The 25022-nt window shown below is 37.4% G+C and overlaps 1 protein-coding gene across 1 annotated transcript in view; it reads left to right on the forward strand.

The window, feature by feature from the left end:
* Nucleotides 1–25022, forward strand: part of cntfr (ciliary neurotrophic factor receptor) — a 667317-nt gene that overhangs the window by 616380 nt on the left and 25915 nt on the right. The window contains exons 8-9 of the mRNA XM_055154209.1: nucleotides 17009–17077; nucleotides 20170–20293. Of these exons, the coding sequence (XP_055010184.1) occupies nucleotides 17009–17077; nucleotides 20170–20293 (193 nt within the window). The remainder of the gene's footprint in view (nucleotides 1–17008; nucleotides 17078–20169; nucleotides 20294–25022) is intronic.

Consider the following 25022-nt stretch of genomic DNA (forward strand, 5'->3'; position numbering starts at 1 on the left):
AACCTCAGGGTTAATCAGCTCTGTGGTTATTAATGAGCACAAGAACTATAATTTTATGTGAAATTTGTTTCTAAAACTTTATACACCACTATTAAAGCATTTCAAAGAACATTTCGTTTTAAGTGTTTTTTCTTTTTTTTTAAAATATATTATGGATTTATGAATAATTTGCTCATAGCTGGTTAGCCTCCACGAAGTCTTTGAACTTTTAATATCTGAAGTTTTCAAAAAGTCTATGAGAAAAATCTAAATTTGCTTTCGGAACTAGAGCGGACTTCAAAGTGGACGAGACTGTTGCACTCCATGGTTGCTCTGTTTTTCCAGTATCACTCTGTTTAAAATTTCCCTGGATTGTTACACCATATTTTCTTTGCAAATACACAAACATATCTCTCTGTATGTTTTATACAGAGGATCTTGATGGTCCCCATTCCCTCCATTGCATCTCGAGCCAGAACCAAACATGATCGTCCAATCAGATTGATTCTATTTTAGTGACTAGTGACAGGTTAGTAGCCTGACCTCGCAGCATTAGAATTTGCACGGTAGGCGGGTACTTTTTTATTTAACTAATCACTGCTATTTGGTCGTGACGTGTAATGCACTGCTAATGGGGTTAACTGGTATATTAAGCTTTTCACAAATCCCGTAGGAAGAAGGACAATAACGTCTTTCCCCTTGATGAAATTCACCAAACATTCTCTTTATTGAGAATTTGAGATACTGCGATTTTTAGAGACTGATGTAATTGTTTGTTTTATGTTTTAATGAATGATGTTGAGTGTCTAATTGTTTTAACTCCCCTTCCCTTCCTTTGGCTACTCTGGCATGCCCAGGCCAACATTGTAAATAAGAATTTGTTCTTAATGTTTTGCCTGGTAAAATAAAGGTAAAATAAAGAAATTATTCCGTCTTTAAATCCTCGATCTTGCTCGGAATCGTTGACAACACTGAATATATGGATCTTCACTGATTGGCTGGTGCCCGAACTCGCACTTTCGGGGTTTTTGCGAACCATCTAGTGTATTCCGATTCCTGACCTAGTTGCTGGAGAGAAATTAAATTGAGTGGAGGCACTAGATGGCGCCAACCTGGCTAGAAGGTTAATGCTTCGCTCACTGATTCAGCTGAAACTCACAATGTTTTTTGGTCACTTTTTTCCTATTAAGCAACCATATTTGTTTTGGTACAGACAAACCACGCATGTCTCTGATAGGCTAATCCACTTCAATCATGTCTACCTGAACTTGACTAGACTCACATCTTCGTAAAGTACTGGAAAAGTCTGTATTCTTGATCCTACGCAAACCCTACACTATTTCTTTAAAAGCACATGCCCCTATATTTTTCCTCCTGTCCCCGCTTCGTCCTTGAACATCTCCGGCTCCTATGAGTGAGTGACCACCAGCCCTCACGCTCCAACCGCTCTCCAAAACTGTGCCGCACAAATGCAGTCCATTTAGCCCGGTATTGCTCCATACATCACTGACAGACAAAGCAAATGTAACACAATGTTTTCTACTATTCCTTCAGATTTGTCCTGTGGGTGCACGGCCGGCTAAATAACAGGAAGAATGGCCATGTCAAATGTAATAACAAGGTTCATTTTTAAACCAAACTTGGAATATTCTTGTGCCAAAATTCCACAAACTTTTAAAAGCCGTCATTAAATGCTTAACTGAAGATTTAAATGCTGGCGTTCCTGAAAATGGGTCACTGATTTATATGGATGGAATATGGGTTGGAATCATTTCACATGATGCTTACAGATGGGTGAAGGTCCTTAAAGACTTCAAGCAGGTGAATGAAAATGTGGTTGAAATGGTGTGAAAACGCAGTGTACATTTTGTTGGCTAAAACACAATATTGAATCGGTTTTGGTCAATGTCAAAACCCCAAAACTATTTATTGTCTAAAACCATGACTAAATATCTGTTTCTTCAAGGTCGTCATAAAGGATAATAAGATTTACAATTTGAATTTCATTTTGAAATGTGTTTTATTTGGCTTGATAAAAAGAGAAACTAAAAGCTGCTCTCTGAAGATTATGACAAACACTTATTTTGCCAAAGAGTTGCCAAAATGATTGTTGGGTTACATTTGTTCTGAAGGAGGCAACTCACCAAATGGAATTATGTAACCGCTTACGAACAAAACAAATTACTGCTCCAATTATTTATTAAAGGAAATGTAGGAAGCCTGCATGGTTACTGTTTCAATAAAGATACTACAATAACAAATAAACCTGGGTTAGTGCCTAAAACAACTGCAGATAGAGGACACATCCACGTATTCCACAGTATATGGACTTAGCCGGGTTGGCGCCACCTAGTGCCTCCGCTCAATTTCATTTCTTTTCAGTGATTATGTCAAGAATCAGAATACACTAGATGGTTTGGAGGAACACCAGAAGTTGTAGACCACAGACAATCAGCGAAGAGCTGTGAAACCAGGACGTCAAACTCAAGCACCTGTCTGGGTGCTTTTTGGGGTACAGCATAACAGTAAACAAAGCAGTCGAGATGGATGTAGACGAAGACATACATTCTGAGGATTTAAGGCAAAGAGAATGTTTGATGAATTTTATGAAGGGGAAAGATGTTATTGCCCTTCTTCCTACGGGATTTGGGAAAAGCTTAATATACCAGTTAGCCTCATTAGTGGTGCATTACATACCTCACAACCAAATAGCAGCAGTTACTTAAATAAAAAAAGTACCCGCCTATGATCGAGCAAATGAATTCTAATGCTGCGAGGTCAGACGGTTTCCACGAAGTGAAACTGGCTGATGAATCAGGCTAATATGGACAGCACTGATTCATGATGGCTGCACATGCCTTTAAAAAGGTGAAGTAAAAGCTATGTTTGCTTTGAACATGTTTACTTCAAGTTAGGTTTATGAAATTTCAAATCAAAATCATGCATACAGTTCCTTTAAATTCCCCGGGTTATATATATATATATATGTGTGCGTGTGTGTGTGTGTGTATATATATATATATATATATATATATATATATATATATATATATTAAGTAAATTTTTTTGACAGAGAAAATAGCAAAAAAAACTTCACCACAATCATGTAGAACAGGTTAATATGAACATTTTAACCAAAATGACATGGCTCACAGCAGCAGTTACAGAGAGAGGGGCCACATTAGTCCAATGTAGGTCAATGGGAGCCAGGGTCAGTAGGAGTCTATGGTTCCACCTTGTGATGTCATGTGGTAAAACAGGAAGTGCTTTAAACTACACGTGTCATTTCACACAATCATTTGGATCATTTCAGCCCTGGAATTGCCGATCTCTACTGAACTAAAGTGAAAAGCAGCTGTTAACTTGAACTATAACTTCATGACATCACAAGGTGGAACAGAGCATTTTGAGCTTTGGAGATGTAGACTGACTAATAATAAAGCATTAATCAAACATATGTGAATGAAACAAAACACAACTCCAGGTCTGTTTTTGAAGACGTAACAATATTATAACATGACTTAAAGCTCACAAGAGTTCATTTTGGTTAATATAGGACCTTTAAAGATTCAAACTTTACAAACTGTCAAAATCTCTCTTTTTTTTCCTTTTCCTTACCCATACATATCCCACTCAAAACTACCACTACCACTTTTCCAGACATATATGTTAGAGCACTTAACCTCCAGCTCCCTCTCCCATCCATCTTGGACTGACATCTCCAACATGACAACCTAAAGTCGGGTTAATGCTTCGTCACCTTTCGCGCCACCACACCACCACACCACCACACCACGCTGTTTAAGGGTGCACCGCCAGCTATGGGGACTTAGCATCGGATTTAGCTTTCCTCCCTCCATTTATTTTCCGTACTGTAATTGCCGGACTTCAAAGACCTTAGGAATATTGTGTGTGAGAAATTACCCCCGGACTGGACGGTTGCATGCATTTGTGAGCTTAAATGGAACGGCGAGCGGGGTGGAAAAATGGCCGCTGTCAGTCAAGCTAATGAGAGCTAGCTTCCCCGCGCGGGCACAGACACTCGTATATGTAGCGCGCCATCGGGACAGTGGTAGTGCGGTGTAATTGGGTTTTCCTTCCAGGACAATGGGCATGGTGGCTGGATTAGATCTGACCACTAACGGCACTTTCCTCAATGTCCATCTCACTTCGAAATCTCTCTCTTGTTTGTGTCTGGCTCGGGCTTGTTCACCTCCAGACTAAAAGAAAAAAAAACAGGTTGCTATTTCTTGTGTTTTGCTTTTTGCCATTATGGTTTAAAGCTACAGTATGTAACTTTTTTAGCCAAATATTACCAAAAATAAAAGCTCTTTTTTTTGTTGTTGCACTAAAAAACTGATAAAAACGTGTCCTTATTCAGAGTGGGCTTGCATCTCATCAAACCTGAAGGAGAGCCTCTTCTAAATGGTTTCTGTGGATTTTTTTTTCCCTTTAGCTTTTATCTTTCACTATATAGTGTAAAACATAATCATCTCCATGGAGAATGTTCTGAAGTATGGTTTTCTAAAGTGCATATGACAGATTTTTATGATTCTCTCATTTTGACTTAACTGGGAGGATAATACTCACTTATAAATAAATTATAGTTGTACATCAAACAAGCAGTTTGATAAGAAAAGTTGAAAAATATGTTTAAAATTATGTGGTGAAAGGTTCAAATAGGGCTGGACGATATGGAGTAAAAAAAATATCGCAATATATTTTGCTGTATCACGATATACGATATATATCTCTATCTGTACAGGAAAATCATGCCCCAAAAAGGTCTTTTTTTATGAAAGTGTGAAGAGTTCATGTAGGAACAAAGTGCTTCTGCGACACACACACACACAAAAATCCCTGTATACAAAAATAATAATATTACTCTAAAATAATACACATTGCCTTCTTTTTATTCAAAAATAAAACAGCTCAACTCTGTGAACCAAATGATAATCATAACCATGAGCTCCTTTAGCAGAAGAATCTCGGGAGGTTCCTTATTTTAATAGATCCATGTTCATAACGAGCAGTAAGGAGCTATGAGGTATCCCACAATCCACTGCACAGATCAAACCCAATGTTTCCAAACACTACTGTTCAAGTTACACTGCAGCAGATTATTAATTCAAATCTTCTGCATAAATAAACTTTACATTACTAAACTTTACAACATATAAACCATAACTCCTGTCAGCCCACCACATTAACCCGTTTGAGATTATAATGAGTTTTAATTCAACTTTGTGCACTTTTGTTTATGTTTTATAGAAACAAAACTTAAAGTCACGTGGCTGATTTGCATACATTAAAAGCTCTGAAAAAAACAGCTCACTCCTTGTGTCGGGGGAGCGGGGGCAATCACAGAGCAAAGCAGCAAAATCAGAATTGCATATAAAGATTATATCAATATATACAATATGACAGAATCCATTTTGTGTTTATAAAATAATATCTCAATATATTTTAAATATCGAGATATTGCCCACTCCTCAGTTCAAACATACTGATGACATCACACATCAGCTAATATATTCTTAATGACTCAAACTAAAAACAAAGAAAACTAAAATGTTTAATATAATGGCCAAGTTGTTTATGCTCTATTTGTGTTTTTTTTTTAAAGTTCCTACATTGTTCAGAACCAAAACCATCTTGATGTGAGGTTGAAATTCTAACCACTATGTCAGCATGGAGTCTCTCTTTACCAACTTTTAATTGAATTCGTAAACTTGAGAATAACTGATGATTGCAAACTGCACTGCAAAGCCTATACGCAACCTCAAGTTACACCCTGCGACCCACCAACTCTCAAAACTTCTCGAATCGTTTGCATTTTTTTCCTCGCAATCATTTCCTCAACTTTACTTGCGATGCCAACTTAAACTCCGAGAAGACAAGATGAAGCTTTATCGATCAGCCCCGCGAAGCAATTACACTTTTTTGCAGGGGTAAACAAAAATCATCAAATGGAAGATGGCGTAGACGAAACGAACTTTGCGCGAAAAGAATGCCAGACCTTTCTTGCAATACCTTGCCGTCTAATTAAAATGTCCCCTGCTCCGGTTGAGTCCACCAAAAGACTGGAATTCGGAAGGATTTAAAGCCTGGCTGCTAACAGTAACGCACCAGTACTTTTTCTCACAATTTCTTATGCAATCCCCGTGGAATGTCCCCTCCCATTTCAATACACATTTCTCCAAGAGTCTCTTTGCTGTATTTTGCTTGCATCTTGACCTTGCCAGTATTGTTGTAGATAGATTTCGCGGTATCTAGTTCATAAATAAAACATTGTTATCTTGTGAAAGGGGAGACGGTAATAAAAAGAATCTGATCCGTTCATGACTTGTATAATGATGTTTTGTGTTGTCATGGATGTTTACAGTCTGTTGGAAGTGAGGAGAGGTGGGGGACTTTGCTGGGTGCTGTGTTTGTGAATTCCAAGCTCGTACTTACAGTAAGGGCATATGCAGTGAGCTTATCTGGTTCACTAATCAAGGGGTAAAGGCTGTACGCATTGAAAAAAAGGTTGTCTTAAAGGGCCCATATTGCGCCATTTTCTGATCTATGTTATAATATTGTTTCCTTATCACAAACAGACCTGGAGTTGTGTTCTGTTTCATTCACACATGTTTAACACGCAAACCACGCATATTTAGAGTGGGTTCTTCTCTCTCTAGTGTCAGTGTCAGATTCACCTCTAAACTGTAGAGACACTGGCAGTCTTGTGTGTATACATTATAACATGCATTGTATATTAATTTTCTTGTTATTCTTAATATTTTTTTTATATACATACTAGTATGAATTAAATATCATGTGTTCTTAATAAAGGTATAAATAATAAATTAATTGAACTGATCTCAAAGGGAAAACGGTCTGTTCCACCTTGTGATGTCGTGCAGTAATACAGGAAGTCCGCCACTGTGTTTTTAAAGTCGATACACCTGCATTAGAATCATTTGGATGAGTTCAGCCCTTGAATTTCCTCTCTCTACTGAGCAAAAGGTAAAAGGAGCTGTTAACTTGAAAACTGACATCACAAGGTGGAACAGAGCGTTTTGAGTAAAGAGTTACATTTGTGAATGAAAGAAAACACTATTCTAAGTCTGTTTAACAACATGCTCAATGCTCAGTTGTGCTCATTTGTGCTCAATTGTGCGTAATATATAACCTTTATTTTATATTACCTATATTATTTTAACCATATATTTGCCACGTTGAAATTAAACTGATTTGATTTCACGTTCATCATTTGCAATGCTGATATGTTCTTTTTAATTATATATTTTGGTATTGGTGAATATCCAGTCAGAATGCTTTCTTTCTTTAGGGTTGCCAGTTCCTATGAGTAAAACTAGTTTGAAATATAAACCTAAAATGAGTCTCTGATCTGAATGGTCACTACTTAAACCTCAGCGACTGCAGCCAGTCATGAGCCAGTTCTAGTGTGGCCTGTGCAGCTCAGTGAGGGAACTCTGGAGGTTCTGAGCTTTCACATGAGCTCTGTCCATATACTGAAAATGAGGAAAACTTATATGTGTGGTGTCCTCTGGTGTCCTCCATCTGCAGGTTCATTATAGTCATGAAGTGAAAGAGGTACAGGTGGTAAAGTGGCCATTTTGTCACAAAATTACTGGTTTAAGTGCAGCGCTATATTTGCAGTCTTGCAATTTTTCATCCTAATCTTTAATAAGCACACTGAAAAATATGATTTTTTTTCTGTGAGCACTGTCGCCTATCCACAAATCTGACTTGTGACGTAGCCTGGTGGCATTGCCTGCATGTCTATATAAGTTGAAGGCCATGATGACAGCCTTGACGTGGACCCTTCACGAGACAAGCGGTCTAGTGCGCCTTTAGAAAAAACATGATGATGTGATGTGTGCATATGTTTATTCTGCGCTGTATTTGCATGACATTTGTATTTGTACCAGACAACCAAAGTCTGCAGTTATTCTGTCTTGTACAATTCTATTCACTTGTCTTTTCAGGGACAGAGCATTAGCAACAAGTCATTCAATGTCAACATTCTTACAACAATAACCAAGAAAAATCTTTTGAAATCCCCAAGTCTGTGCATAATTATGGTTTTATAGAACACCATAAAATAGGAATTTCCATAAATACCAAAGACAGTTTTTCATCCAGTACAGAATGTGTATGAAGTTATGACTGAGGTTGCAGGCGGTGATTACTAGTATCTGATGTGGTGCAGGAAATATTGTACGCTTCATTTCGCATTCATTTCTTAAAGCTACCATCCGTAATTAGATCTAGCCCCGTTGTAATTCTCACGTATAACCACTAGATGTTATCTTTGTTACTGCTGTCTTATAGTATGCCAGTTTTAGTCTGACAGAAGATCACAGAGCACAGGTGAGTCTGAACAGAAGATAGGTGAGGGGAGAGGCCAGGTGAGTGGTTTCACTTTTGCCATCTACTGGTAAAAAAATCTAAATAAAAGGTACATATGGTAGCTTTAAAGTGCACACATTATGTAAAACTTTTTGATCCTTTAACCAAAAAAATGGTTTCCCCATGAAAAATGTACCTGAAGTTGTATATATTTTGTGTTCTTGTTTACAATGTCCTCTCCCTTTGAGCCTCCAAAATCACTTTGTTTTAATTTTCCCTAGATTGTTACATCACAGGTAAAAGTCTGGAGATCTCTTGTGCAGCTTTAAATTTCATAAATCGTCGCCAGATTTGTTCTTAGCTTTTTTTTTTTTTTTGTATAATTTCCTTTTTTATTGCTTTTTTTTAAATGGCCAAGTGTGGACAAAATTGTTGTTCTGAGCATTTCATCAAAACACATTCATTACAACTGCATGCTCTTTTTAGCACGGGGCACATTGCTTAATTACTAGCTTTTGTTTGTTTGTTTTTCACTCCATGTTAATTACCTTTGCTGCCAGTGCGCACAAAATCCAATTGAGGGACTCCCTAAATGATATAAAGTAATGTGTACTTTCAATACAAACTTTCAATAGATACAACAGATACAAGTTCTAAATCATGAGATGCCAAAAAAAAAAGGTAGTCAAGAGCACGGTTAAAGGCCAGCAATGCATACAACTTGTTCTTAAAGGTTCTATATTGTGGAAAATGTACTTTTGTGAGCTTTAAAACCATGTTAGAATGTTGGTACCTCATCAAAAATATATTCAAAGCTGTGTTTTGTTTCATTCACACATGTTTGAGTAATCCTTTATTATTAATTTGTCTACATCTCCGAAACTCAAAATGCTCTGCTCCACTTTGTGATGTCGGAATTTTGGCCATAGGACCTCATTTCCTTCATTCCATCCAGTCCTTGTATTTGCAGAGGTCGCTGGTGCTAGGCTAGTGCATGTCAATGGCCATAGTTAGCCTTCCAATAAAAACAGTCTTACCCACTCCACAAAACACCCGAAGAAAATCTATTATGAATGCCAGACTGTCGATGTGAAGGTTTGTGTCGATAGAATAATTTTGAAGTAAAACCAACCTTGCATTTGAAGGATTTATGTCTGAGCAGCAGCAGCGAGTTGTACTTCCTGATAGAAAGCTTGGCAGCGACGGACTGATGAGAAAATAGTCCCTCAACATGCGACGATTCATGGTTAGGTTTACTTCAAAACATTATTCTATCAACACAGATATTCACATCAACAGTCTGGTGCAATAATAGATTTGCTTCTGATGTTTTGTGGAGTGGGTGAGACTGTTTTTAGTGGCAGGCTAACTATGGCCATTGACATGCGCTAGCCTAGAACAAACGACCTCTGCAAACACAAGGACTGGATGGAATATTTTAAAAAGTGTCTCCACATGTCTCCAACACTTTGGTTCACTTGGAAATGAGGTCCTATGTCCAAAATTCTGAACTGTCCCTTTAACCTCTTGTTTAGAGATTGGAAATCCCAACTCTGAAATTATCAAATGATTCTAGTGAAGGCGTATGGAGTTTAAAAATACAGTGGACCAATTCTTGTATTACCACTTGACATCACAAGGTGGAACATGGTAGAGTCTTTTCTGTTTGAGAGAAGAACTCAGTCTAAATATGCAAGATCTGTGTGTTAAACATGTGTGAATGAAATGAAACAAAACAAAACACAACTCCAGGATACAACATTATAACTTAGATCAGAAAATAGCGTAATATAGGCTTTTTAAATGAACTATAAATGAAAGTAGGATCTCTCTTCTGTACAAAGTTGCTCTCCAGTAAAATTAGATGTAAGAGTGGCGTGGGGTCAGCCTGATAAACTGTTGAACTCTGCGGACTGAAGAGCTGGTGATAAGGAAGAGGCAGGCTCAGGTTTAGACAAAGGGTCAGTGTTAGATAAGTGTGTGAAAAGATAAGAAGCACAAGGGACACTTACAAGACTGGCCATGTGCGAGCCCACTCTTTTTCTACTGACTTTATATTTGGATACAGTGATGTTTGTGGATGCCTGTTTAGCAATACACATATCCGGTATTTGAAGCTGTCATTTTGACCATTTTAAAAGGTGTGTCATGTGACTTTCTCTGTTTTGGCGTCTTTTATTTTGTTTCACATATGGTTAACACACAAACCTGGTATGTTTCGCCGGGTCATTTCTCAAATTGAAAGTAGGTACTTGAATGCTACCACTACATGACATCACAAGGTGGAAATGTTTTGTAGGGGTGTAACGATATCCAAGTCTCACGATACGATATCGTCACAATATGAACCTCATGGTATGATATTTATTGTAATATTGTGGGAAAGCTCACGATTAGGGATGTAACAATATCCAAATCTCTCTGTATGATATTTCACGATATAGGTCTCATGGTACGATATTTATTGCGATATTTTGTGGAGGCTAAAACTGTTAATATGCTACTTTTTCCTCTTAAAAAGACTTAATCCAAAGAACTAAGACTTAAAAGTGCTTAGAACTGTTATTTCTTCTTAAAGTCTACACTGAAATGGAGCAAAGGATCATGGTCTATGTAGTTCCCTCTATCTTTTTTAGTTATTGCTGAACCATAATTCTTAATTTAAGCAAAGATACTTGTAATTTGATATATTTTGATGGTCCACGATATTATTGTGAGAACTTTGACGATACGATATCATGATATTTCGGTTATTGTGACATCCCTAGGGTTTTGAGTTTTGGGGATGCAATCAGGCTAAGAATAAAGGGTTATTCAAACATGCGTGAATGAAACGAAAGGAAAATACATAAATACATAAAATAAATACATAAAATAAGCTAAATTTTGCATAATATAGGATCTTTAAATGTACAGCTTATGCATTTTTTGTTTTACTACATGGGTTTTTCAAAATCCTTGAAAAATCAACCAAACAAATTCTTAAATGAGCATTGCCACCTCTCCACAGATGTGATTTGTGACTTTCTTGTGGCATCACCTGCTTGTCTTCATAGAGATAGATAACTTGAATGCCATACTGTGGAACATTCCAGATAATTCAGCCTTTTAAAGCAGATGTTTTGGAGTCCAGTCCAAGTTAAACAGTCTGTGTGACGTGAATAATGATCCCAAATATTTGTTTTATTTCTCCTTTCCATTTATGAACTAAAAACGATTTGCAAGTATGAGTGTCCAACCTGAGTTTTGGATGGCTATTTGGGTATGCTCTTTGACTAATTTCTCTCATTTCTAAAACCTCTTCCAACCTCAATGGTCACTCAAATCTGTTCATCTCACTTTATTAAAAACACACTTTTCCAAAAGGATATAAACAGATAAAGGATTTCACTCAGAAATTGCTTTAAAAGTTGTTGCCTTTTACTAATTTGTGAAGTTATATACAGTATGTTGGGGAAAAGTATAAGAGTTTTACCATCTTTGTCGGTGAAAAATGATCTTTAAAGGTGCAATCTGTAACTTTTTGGTTGGGGGTCCGTCACCTGCATGTTTCTATGGATATGTCATTTCTCTGCCTGGAATGTTCCACAGTAGGACATTAAACAGCTCTACCTTACATTTATTCAATCACAGTTGGTTTTATAGTTTTAAAAAAAAATTAAAAATTGTGACTGTGAGCGGGGTCGCCTCTCCGCAGATCTAACCTGAAACTTGGTCTGGTTTGGTCTCCATGAAGATAGAAAGTTTTAATACCACACTGTGAAGCATTCCAGACAAAGCAATACCATCTATATGAAGAAAAGCATTTGACGGACCCTCCACCAGAAAAGTTACACAATTCACCTTTAAAACATAATACACAATACAAAAAATGTACATGGCACTTTTCATTGTACTTTTGTTGTTGTTGTTTTTCATTTGTTTGTTAATTTTTGGAAAATCTGGAAATGTTACACACCCTCTTGATTCTCCACCTTCATAATACAAATTTAAAGTTGCACTGTGTAACATTTCTAGTGGAGGGTCCGCTACCTGCTTATCTCAACGCACACCTTAAGTTATATATGTCATAAGCTATAGAGTTTTACCATCTTTTTCTGAGTCTGTGAAAAACGATCTTTAGGGTAATTAAAGAATAATAATAATAATAATAAAATAATGCAAATATTAACATGACTTTTTTATGGTTATATATTTGCTGTATTTCAAGGTGCATTGTATAACTTTTCGGTGGAGGGTTGCTTCATCTGGAATGTTTCACAGTATGGCATTAAACCTTTCTACCTTCATGGAGACCAAACAAGGCCAAACAGAGGTCAGATCTGTGGAGAGGTGTTACGACCCAGCTCGTTTGGGGTGAGAGAAGTAACAAAAAATAAAACCAAGATGTAAAATGGAATAAATTAGATAATGTTTAATTGACAAGAATGTCAAAGTAAATTAACAAAAGACTAAAAATATACAGAGAACAATCTAAACTAAGAAACAGAACGAGAGAGTAAACAGAGTTTTGTGCCACAAAAGGGGTCACGCAGGCTTACAAAAAATGAGGGACACACATAAGGGACACACATGAAACCAAAACACAAGTTCCCCAAATTAAACCACATAAGCCCACAAACAGAATCAAGTGACCAAATCAAAAAAGTCACAAAACAGAACAAAACTAAACTACATACACAAAACCAAAATGGCATACTGGCCACCAAGGCCAGCAGCCCCAAACAGGTGCTGGTAATCTCCTTAAATAGGGGGAGGTGGCTGCAGGTGAGGTGGGCGTCGACCTGCCCCACCAATCACGGACCAGGGCTCCTGCAGCAGGAATCAAGAGAACTCGGCAAAAATCACACAAACAAATTAGAACTAAGGCTTGGGTCCGTAACAAGAGGCGACCCCGCTCACAGTCAGAATGCCTGTTTTTCTAAGTATTTTTGAGCTATAAAACCACCCGTAATTGAATAAATGTAAGGTAGAGCTGTTTAATGTCATACTGTGGAACATTCCAAGCAGAGCAATGACATATCCATAGAAACAAGCAGGTGACAGACCCCCAACCAAAAAGTTCCACAGTGCACATAATGACATGTTTTCTTAGACGAGTAAAACACAGTAGACATGTCTGGAGGAGTCTTTTCACGCTGTAGCACACAGGTCAAAGACAGCTCTGTTTATCACTGTTTATCTTTCACACAAGCCATCATTTATAAAAGAGCTACAAATCACCGCTCCGGTCTCCATGGTGATCCAAACATTAAGCGACTCCAAGTGTGTACAAAGTCTGGGAGTCAATGGCGTGTTTTATACAGCCTTATAAGCAGAGCTCAAAAATATGTAGTCTGTAATTATTTTAAATAGTACTTATGTGGAAAGGTATTCACGAAATGTGTGATAAAAATGTAAGAAAGTACACATAAATGTCAAATCTGCAAATGGTTGTAATTGCAGTTATTTATAGTACTACCTCTATAATGACATTACTACTACTATTACTACTACTACTATTACTACTACTACTACTACTACTACTACTACTACTACTACTACTACTACTACTACTACTAATACGACTACTACTACTACTACTATTATTACTACTACTGCTACTATTACTACGACTACTACAACTACTACTATTACTACGATGACTACAACTACGACTACGACTACTACTACTACTACTACTACTACTACTACTACTACGACTACTACTACTACTACTACTACTACAACGACTACGACTACTACGACTATGACTACGACTACAACTACTACGACTACGACGACTACTACTATTATTACTACTAATATTACTATTACTACTAATGTTACTACTACTACTACTATTAGTACTACTACTACTACGACTACTACTACAACTACTATGACTGCGACTACTATTACTACTACTAATACGACTACTACTACTAGTACTATTATTACTACTAATATTACTACTACTGCTACTACTACTACTACGATTACTACTATTACTACGACTACTACTATTACGACTACGACTATGACTACGACTACTACTACTACAACTACTACTACTATTATTACTAATACTACTACTACGACTACTACTACTCCTATTACTACTACTACTACTTTCGACAAAGCAAATGGGCTTTTGAATGAAAAGTATAAAAAAATAGTTTGTAGTTATTTAAGTTTTTTGCCACATATTTCCATATATCTTGCAGCATATATCTTGAGGTCTTCTGTGTGTACTAGTATATAAAGTATTAAAAATAGTAAACTTAAAGAAAAATACACTGAAAAAGAAAGAATGTCCAAACCTTTTGACTGGTAGTGTACGCTGAAACCGCCATTGCTATGCTGTATAAAACTTTAAAATGCACAGTTTGGGAAAGTCCGCATTTTCATAGACTGCATTTCACGCTATTATTGTACCACGTTACTACATTCTCTGCTTATATAATGATGTACCCAGGACGCCAACAGCTTTTACTACTCCCAAAAACACCACAATATTTTCAGTTTTGGATGCTATGTACAGTTTATAATGATATAGTATAGAAATTCACAACCTTGCTCTAGACCTTTCAAAAACACATTGTAAATAAATAAATGAACAAATCAAAAAGTGGATGCCAGCTTGTATGCAGCTTGTACGACGAGTCCAGGTCTAGTGCTATACTGAGAATGTAATTTCTAGTTCCTACAGTGCTGTGTGTTTAAACCCCATAGTTGACTTAAGACCTCACAGCGCCCTTATTTTAGCTACACATTTTCATAATTCATAATGTTTTATCCCAGCGGCCTTGGAGCGCGTTCAGAAATGTGTTCAAAATACATGCTTTGGAGTCTGGAGGCCATACAATGACAACAGAAAACTTGTATTTGTAGATGCAGATATGTCATGGGTAAAGTGAAGTGAAGTGAAGTATGTGTTATGTGAAATTTACTTCTCAGAGTTTTTGACGATGTTGTAGTTGTTCTCACGATTTACTTACAGTGTTAGAGTGACTTGAATTAAGAAAGTTTTATCGTGATTTCACAAAATTTCCTCCGCTCAATTTAATTTCTCTCTAGCGACTAGGTCAGGAATCAAAATACAATAGACGGTTCGCAAAAACCCCAGAAGTGCAAGTTCGGGCACCAGCCAATCAGCGAAGAGTGATATATTCAGTGTTGTCAACAATTCCCGAGATCGAAGATTTAAAGACAGAATAAAGAGAATGTTTGCTGAATTTTAACAAGGGGAAAGACGTTATTGCCCTTCTTCCTACGGGATTTGGGAAAAGCTTAATATACCAGTTATCCCCGTTAGCGGCGCATTACATACGTCATGATCAAATAGCAGCTATTGGTTAAATGATAAAAAGTTCCCGCCTACCGTTGAGCGAACAAATCTACGGCTGCGAGGTCAAACGGTTTGTACGAAGTGAAACGAAGTAAAACCAGCTGATGAATCAGGCTAGTAAATTTCTCTTGACAAGTAAAATGATCCAGCAATGGAAAGACTTTTTTGTACTTAAAATATGAAAATGTGTCTTACTAAACAACAACTCTTTGCACTTAAAATAAAAAACTAAATAGAATGTTGCCTGAATTAAGAAAAACTTTCCATTGGTAGATAATTTTACTCAAGTCAAGTTGAATCTACTCAAATAAAGTGCAATGTTTCTCATTTTAACTTACTCAGATATTCATTTTTGAGGTGCAAAGTTGTGTTTGGAGTATGGTACTGTATTTTTGGACTATAAGTCGCTCCGGAGTATAAGTCGCACCAGCCAAAAAATGCGTAATGAAGAAGAAAAAAACATATTTAAGTTGCTCTGGACTATAAGTCGCACTTTTTGGGGGAAATTTATTTAATAAAATCAGAGACCATCAACCAACATTTCATCTTGACATTTGTTCTTGATTACTGTGTTCTGCTGCATATTTCAATACTTGCAGCAGGACAGTGGCTTTTTCTCCAGGAGACATGCGCAGAAAACTGATACAGAAGCCTAGAGCGCCCTCTCGTCGCTGTCCTTGTGAAAATTTTAATGTATAAGTCGCACCAGAGGAGGACCAGCCAAGCCATGTAAAAAAGTCTAACTTATAGTCAGAAAAATACATTATTAGGTTCTTTTTTCAGACCAAGAGTTTGTTTTCATACCTGACAGTTTCGACTGCTCACTGGCGCTCTTCCTCAGAGTGGTTACGTGAAGTGTTTGGAGTGCTTTGTGCATGTTTGAGGACTCTTTATGTGTGGGTTTATATTTACTAAGTTTTACTGCTGCAGTTTTGCTATCTATCTATCTAGAAGTTTTGTTGCATTTTGCACAATGTCGATAAATGTAATCTCATTTTTAATCGCTTATTTTCAGGACGTCATTTTGTTTTCACTCAGCTCTGTACTTACTTTCTTCTCCCATTTTACTTTCCTAATCTGTGATAGGTGTAGGATTCAGCAGCGTCGTGTAGTTATTTTAGTACGATTGAAAAAAATCTGTGCAGCGATCCATCGGAGGTGCCAACAACTTCACAACGTCAGCTCCCATTGGGCACCACAGTTTTTTAACGCAAAAGTCAGGGAATTTGTTGTTATTAAGTTGTTTTAAATGAATATTGTGATTTCAAATGTGCAAATGATAACATAATGATCAATGCCTGTCATAGATTATGTATTTATATTTGTTTTTTTCTTGTTTAGGTGGAACTTTCGGACAGCACCTCTCACACCATCACTGACGCCTACGCTGGGAAGGAATACATCATCCAGGTAAACTTATATCAGCTTTAGTTTCTGTTTAGTTGGTTCGCTTTAGAGCTGGTTTGCACGTGTCTCCACCGACTTAAAGGACAGTGGACTGTGTAACTTGTCCGGTGGAGAGTCCGTCACCTGCTTGTTTCCGTGAAGATGCACCTAGAATATTCCACAGTTTGGCCATAAACTTAAGAATCTCTATGAAGACTTGCAAGACAAATTAAGGGTTAGATCTGTAGAGAGGCGACCCCACTTAGAGTAAGAATTCATGTTTTTTTAAGATATTTCTGAGCATTAAATAACACCTGTAGCTGAATAAATGTAAGACAGATTTGTTTGGATGCTATAAACCAAAGCATCTCCATGGAGACAAAAAGGTTGCAGAGCCTCTCCAGAGCGTTGCATCTTTAAGTGAACCGTACTGCAGATTCTTTATGGGGTCTGAAGTGGACTCTGGGAGGTACTGGCTCTCAGCAGTGTCTGGGTCACTTGGGCTTCCGGACCAGTTTAGATATAAGGAAGGGCTACACGATGAAACAAGATGACTGGACAGAGGACGCAGACTGAAGTGAAAACAAGACTCCACAGCACTGATTTGACCATTGTATTTCTAGCAGATGTTTCCTGTTTATTAGGGATGGGACAAGATCTCTCATCACAAGATCTCTCTAGACAAAACTACTCCAAGGTCGTGCACACCTAAGAAAAATGATCTGACGAGACTTATTTTCCATGTTTTTATGTTTGGATTGGATAAAAAATGAAGTTAAGTACTGGCGAGTTACATTTTTGAGAAGCAGTCTTTCAGTGACGACAGAAATATGAAATAAAGTAAATCAAAAATAGTGAACTGGACTGAGCAATGTCTATATTATAAATAATGTCAAAATCGCGTCTTGTCTTGTATATTCCACCTCATTGTGTCTCGTCTCGTCACTGTTTATCAGTGGACAACACTTGCGTAAACATTGAAACTATGATATTTCCAGTCCATAATGCATTAATCATAACCCAAACCCAATATCTCACATAAGAGATGTGAGTGCTGCCTAGAGGTGCAGAGAAGAGAACTTCATTTAGTAAAAGATGTCTGATGAACTGCCATGTCTCACAGAGCTACAAACTTGCAATTACCAAAAACTGCTAGAATGAATGCAAAGAATTCAAAATAGGCAGACATCAAAAATACATACGGTATTTTTTGGACTATAAGTCGCTCCGGAGTATAAGTCGCACCAGCCAAAAAATGCATAACAAGAAGAAAAAAACATATATATAAGTCTCACTTTTTGGGTGAAATGTATTTTATAAAATCAGAGACCAGGAACCGACATTTCATCTTGAAAGTCAAGTTCTAGTAATAACAATAGAACAGAGAACAACAGACTGTTAATGTTACATATGAACAGTTCTTCAGATAAACTATAACATAAACAACAGAACAGAACAAGTTTAACAAACTCTAAAATCCACTGAATTCTTCATCCTCGGTGTCACTTCTGAGCAACTCCACGGCCTCCGGAGGTAAACAGAGCAGCACTTCCTCTTCTGTGTCGCTGTCGTCAGACTCAGCATCAGTTCCAGTTAGAATTATTCCGGTCTTTCTGAATCCCAACAGGATGGTTTCGATTGTCTTTATGTTTGTTTAAAGCAAGGGTCTCCAACCTTTTTCCTCCGGTGAGCTACTTTTATAAAACAGAGATGACAAGAGAGCTACTCATTTTAGCGGTCACAAGAAATTGAGTAAAATATAAAACATAAATCATTATTCATTTATTAGTGTACAAATTTAAGCAGTAAAATGATACATGTACAATAGTAATAGGCATTTAAATAATCAAATTTGACTTATTCAGCATAATACTTGTAATTCATAAATCCCTTGGTGAGCTACTTGAAAGGGAGTGGAGAGCTGCCAGTAGCTCCTGAGCTACAGGTTGGAGACCCCTGGTTTAAAGTTTAAATTGTCACTGATACAGAAGTAATGGTGCGATCGACTGACATGATACAGACAGGACAGTGGCTCTTTCTCTTTCTTTTACAGCTAAGAGTGAGAAGTGACAGTGGTACAGGAGCACACAAGCCTAGAGCGCCTCTCCTGTCAATGTGAAAATTTTAATTTAATTTAAGAAATAAGTCGCATCGGAGTCTAAGTCGCAGGCGACTTACAGTCAAAAAAATATGTTACTGTCAAAATGAATAGTCCTATCAAGTAGTCCTAGTGAGCTTGGAACTTTGAATTCAGTTGAATATTCTTCATGAGAGGTTGCGTTACCAATCTCTCTAGTAACAATAGCAATGCAGTATGATTTAGACTGCTGTCACATTTTCACACAAACAGCAATTTGAGCAAACCTGGACTAAATCAGAACTAGAACAGGACAAAACCAAGTCTACTTCAGTCCTAAAAGTTGTGAAAGCACATTTAGATGACTGATGCTTCTCATTTCTATGGATATGTCATTGGTCTGCCTGGAATGTTCCACAGTGTGACAATAAACAGCTCTACCTTACATTTACTCAATCACAGGTGGGAAAAAGCAGGTGGCAGACTCTCCACCGTAAAAGTTATACAAAACTCTTTGAAACTTAAAACTTCTTTTTCTTCGCTCACTTTTTTTTTCACTTTTATAAATGCTATGGGCATGTTGATAATGTCTTTTTAACTTTATATATGCATTTTTCCAAGATTTATTTTATTTTTTTCAAATTTGGTTAAACATTTTGGTTAAACAGTAGTTGTTATTATTTTTCATTTATATTGCTTATGAACAAACTGGATTGTTCTTTTTAATGTTGTATAGGTAGTTTTTAGATTTTAGAATGTAATGATGTCATACTTTCAGATGGGGAGCAAGGCACAGTTTTTTCAATTAATTAAAATATCTAAAATATAAATGCACAAATAATATTGAACCTGATCATTTCAACAACTGACCAAAAACTGGACCAAAAACTAACTGTATTACAAAACAAATCTGCATTTTATCGATAATATTTTTAGTTGACTCCATCTGTATTAATTAATATTGGCCTATAGAATGTTGTGATGTCATTTGAAACCCAACAATTACTCTCGACTAATTTAACATCGTTCATTTTCTCAGGTGGCTGCTAAGGACACAGAGATCGGCACATGGAGCGACTGGAGCGTGGCGGTGCACGCGACCACCTGGATCGGAGAGATCACCTCCCCTCCCGAAGTGGAGCCGGTCCCAGGGGTCATCCCAGGTACGAGCGCACCCCTCACCCTGTACGATGGTGTTAGAGCGGGGCGGCCAAGATTTTACAGGCCCGTTCGCGGATATTTGGGGTCCCAGGGCAAGAAGACGCACATGGGCCCCCATCTAATATAAACAGAGAGAGTTCTAATGCTGGGGCCCAGGACAACAGACCCCTCTGTGTCCCCCGTAGAGTACCAGGAACAGGCTGCAAACTGGACAAAAAATGGCGCACAAAAAGTACAGAAAAATAAAATAATCAAATAATCAAACTTGAAGGCACTACACACAATTCAGTAGTTAATTTGTAAAAACTAATACCTCCAATTTGAAAATGTGCCTTTTCCATTTCACTGGTGTTTTCTATGAAAGTAATGATGTGTGGATTTGATGAAGGACAAATGGAGTAGTATTATTAATATTTTTATTGTAGTAAATCTGGATTGGCTTTTGAAATCACTGCTGTTACAAAAAGTCATTTAGCATCGTCAGACATATCTTTTTGGAAATGTACTCTTCAATTTGTAACCAGATTTCAACCAAATATAACTTAGATTTTTGCAATTTATATGACTAAACTGTACTTCAAAAGAAATGATAGAGATTAATTTAGTTAATTTTTCCTTTTTAAATGTCTTGACGAGATCTTAGAGTGAATCATTACAGTCAGAATAGAAAGAATTCAGATTTTAAAAGTGCTTCTCAAGTTTTCTCAAGTCACAGACCTTCAAGTCCAAGTCGAGTCCCAAGTCTTAGTCCGTTTTATCAAGTCAAGTCTCAAGTCGTAAAAATAGCGCCTCAAGTCTGACTCAAGTCCAAGTCACGATTTGCAAGCCCACACTTCTAATGAGAGTAACTATTAATTTCTCAGTATACTTTTCCTCCAATACTTTTTCTATTGCTCTCTTGTTAAATTTTTCTATTTATTAATTTGTTCAGTTTTATTTATCAAACTTTTTCTTAAAGCTTACAGGTCCTATAGAGCACAAAAGTAGAAATGCACTCTTCAATTAGGATCCAGATTTCAACCAATGTAAAAAACAAAACTAACAAACAAACAAAAAGAAGTTAATAAAAAATCTAATAGTCATGCTCCTCATCAACCATTTAAACAGTCTGCATTACTTACATTGGCCAGCAGAGGGAGACAGAAGCATTTTCTAGTTTTCTATGCCTAAACCTATTGACGATTTAGAGCTTTTTTGGGTTGCAAATTTTTGATTTTGCTTTTTTTTTTTTTTTAAGTTTAGTAGACCTAGTAATATATTAAAACTGTATTTACATAACTTTTTGGTTGGGAGGGTCCATCATCGCCTTGTTTCTTGTATGACATTAAACAGATACTTTACATTTACAAAATTACAGGTGGGTTTTTAGCTCAAAAATACATTGAAAAACATGTATTCTGACTGCGCCTCCCCACAGATCTGACCAGTAACTTAGTCTGGTTTGGTCTCCATGATGATAGAAAGGTAAAATACAGACAAAGCAGTAACATGTCCATGGAGAAAAGCATTTGACGGACCTCAAAAACGTAAACATATGATTAAAAATATAGAATTAGTGCTAGTTCTGGGTTCTATTTAGCTTACTGTATTTATTTATTTGTTCATTTCTTTTCATGGTGTTGCATCCTTTCTTGTTTTCATCTTTTTGTTCCAACATTATTTTTGGCCATAAAACACAAAGTTAGCATAAGACAAAGTACAGCATTAACAACTGTATGGAAAAGGGACAGTGATACTTGCAGCACAGTGCTTTGATACATAAAGATACCTCCCTAACTCCACTTCATCCTCTTCTCATTATCTCTGGGGTTATTGTATTTCCAACTACACCATTTTTATTCTACAAGTGCCATCAGTCCTCCCTTTATGTTAACACTAGTCTGGCGCTGTCCCTCCATAAATCGCCCCGAACCAGTTAGGTATGAAATGAAGTTTGCTTAATAACTTTCTTTATCATTACACAAAGGCACAGTGGAGAGCGTTTTCGAAATGTCCTGAACTTTTTATCACCGGTTTAAGCTCCGGGATACACGCCTCTGCAGACAAATGGCCGGTCTTAGCTGTAACGCGCCGCCCCGAGAGAAAGTAGTCCCGTGTATTTGATTAAGCGTGCGCGTCGAGCTACTTGATTGCATAGTGGTTTTAAAGAGGGGGAGTTATGTGAAATAGATTTTTTGAGCTTTCTACCATGTTATAATGTTGTTAGCTCACCAGAAACATGCCTGACATATTTTTAACGTCATCCATGACAATTCTAGACTGATTCATAAGCCGGTTTCACTTAATGGAAACCGTCTGACCTTGTTCGCTCGATGGTAGATGGGTACTTTTTTTCATTTAACCAATCGCTGCTATTTGGTCGTGAGGTATGCAATGTGCCTCTAAAGGGGCTAACTGGTATATTAAGCTTTTCCCAAATCCCGTAGAAAGAAGGGCAATAACGTCTTTCCCCTTGATAAAATTCAGCAAACATTCTCTTTGTTCCGGCTTTAAATCCTCGATCTCGGGAATCGTTGCCAACACAGAACGTATGGCTCTTCGCTGATTGGCTGGTGCCCGGACTCACACTTCCAGGGTTCTTGCAAACCGTCTAGTGTATTTTGATTCCTGACCCAGTCGCTGGAGAGAAATGAAATTGAATGGAGGCACTAGGTTGCATCAGCCTGGCTACGACAATTCTCCATAAATATACAAAAGCGTGATACTAAAGTGTACACAACAACTTGACAATCCTGATGCGATGTGCCGTAGTTTCAATAGCGGGATGCACACATATTGTGTTGTGATGCCGCGCTGAAGGGGGAGAGACTTAACACGGAGAGCAAAGGGACAAAAGACTCAGAACGTCAAAAGTGAAAGTGAAACATGTTAATATGTTGTTTTCAGCGAATATAGCATTTTCAAAAATGGTGAGTGTGTGCTAACGCTAGTGGCCAGTGTAATTTCAAGTACTACGTGACATCACTCAGGACTGCCCTGATTACAGCCAAGTGTTTCTGCTTACCAACAGCAAGACGCTGAGGCGGAGTTTGAAGTGTGGATACTTCTAAGACCAGTCAAAGTCTTCCTTACACCCACAGACCTCACCCCTCCTCCCCAGTTTAGCAGCTCTTTTTGAAATGAGGTTATGAGAGGCAGAGGTGGAACCAAGTCTTTGTTTTGCAAGTCTCAAGTAAGTTTCAAATCAGTGACCTCAACTCTGAGTCAAGTCCCAAGTCAAATACAGGCAAGTCCAAGTCGAGTCTCGAGTCACTGGCTCTTAAGTCCAAATCAAGTCATCTGCTTTGAGTCATTTCAAGTTGTTAAACCATCTTAGATTTTTGCAATTTATGTGACTAAACTGTCATGGTATATTTATATATGAGTATTTATAGAGTATATAAGCGTTGTAGAAATTAATTTAGTTATTTTTTCCTTTTTAATTGTCTTGTCAAGATCTTAGTGTGAATCATTACAGTCAGAATAGAAAGAATTCAGATTTAAAAGTGTTTCTCAAGTTTTCTCAAGTCACAGGCCTCAAGTCCCCAGTCAAATCCCAAGTCACTGACCTTCAAGTCCAAGTCGAGTCCCAAGTCTTAGTCCATTTTATCAAGTCAAGTCTCAAGTCGTAAAATTGTGACTCAAGTCTGACTTGAGTCCAAGTCATGACTTGCAAGTCCCCACCTCTGATGAGAATAACTATTCATTTCTCAGTATACATTTCCTCCAATACTTTTTCTATTGCTCTCTTGTTAATTTTTTCCATTTATTAATTTGTAAAATTTTATTTATTAGACTTTTTCTTAACACGTAGATGTCCTATATTGCACACAATGGACTCTTGTGAGCTTTAAGCCTTGATAAATTATTGTTACCTTCGCAAAAACATACCCGGTGTTGTTTTATGTTTCATTGAGTATTTCTTTATTAATAATCTGTCTGCATCTCCAAAGCTCTGAATGCTCTGTTCCACCTTGTGATGTCATGAATGCTACTTTTTACCTTTGGTTCAGTAGAGATCGGCAGTTCAGGTCTGAAAGTATCCAAATGATTCTAGTGAAGGTGTATGAAGTTTAAAAATGCTTTCCATTTGAGAGAAGAACTAACCTAACCTAATGTTAAACAAGCGTGAATGAAACAAAACACAACTCCAGGTATGTTTAACATAATAACATAGAACATCAGAAAATAGAGTAATGTGGGCCCTTTAAATTTCACACATTGAAAACTGAGACTGTTCCGGACCTTCTTTGCTCTGACCTGATCTGAACCAGCGCGTGTCTGCTCCTCAGACTGATAGATGATGATGGGATGCTCTGATCGCTCATCTGATATTTTGGTTTTCCAGGACAAATGCCTCTGTCTTCTGCAGACTCATGCCCCAGTACGGCTCACGTCTCTGGGCTGAATTTGAGCGCACGGTGGGGTGGTCTGATCCTGGTGCTATAAAAAAACTGTATACATGCTCACGTAACAGGGACCTTGCTTCCTTACGGCGACAAAAATCTGGTCCTAATGATTTAAGTCCTTTATAGGCTCTATTCACGCTTACTGGAAGACACAACGATACTTTGCATGAGATAAAACCATGGATTCAGCTGCAGCAGTCTTCAAAACCAAAGCTTTCCATGGGGGATGTGACTTTCTAATCATATCTTCAATGTCACTCACAGACAGGTGCAATGTCACAGTGGGATCTTTTTATTTATTTATGTATTTTTTCATTAAGTTAGACAAATTATAATACACATA

This window comes from Boleophthalmus pectinirostris, unplaced genomic scaffold (genome assembly GCF_026225935.1).
Source record: "Boleophthalmus pectinirostris isolate CB_2022bp ecotype Guang Dong unplaced genomic scaffold, ASM2622593v1 HiC_scaffold_18, whole genome shotgun sequence".
In the NCBI taxonomy this organism is placed as follows: domain Eukaryota; kingdom Metazoa; phylum Chordata; class Actinopteri; order Gobiiformes; family Gobiidae; genus Boleophthalmus; species Boleophthalmus pectinirostris.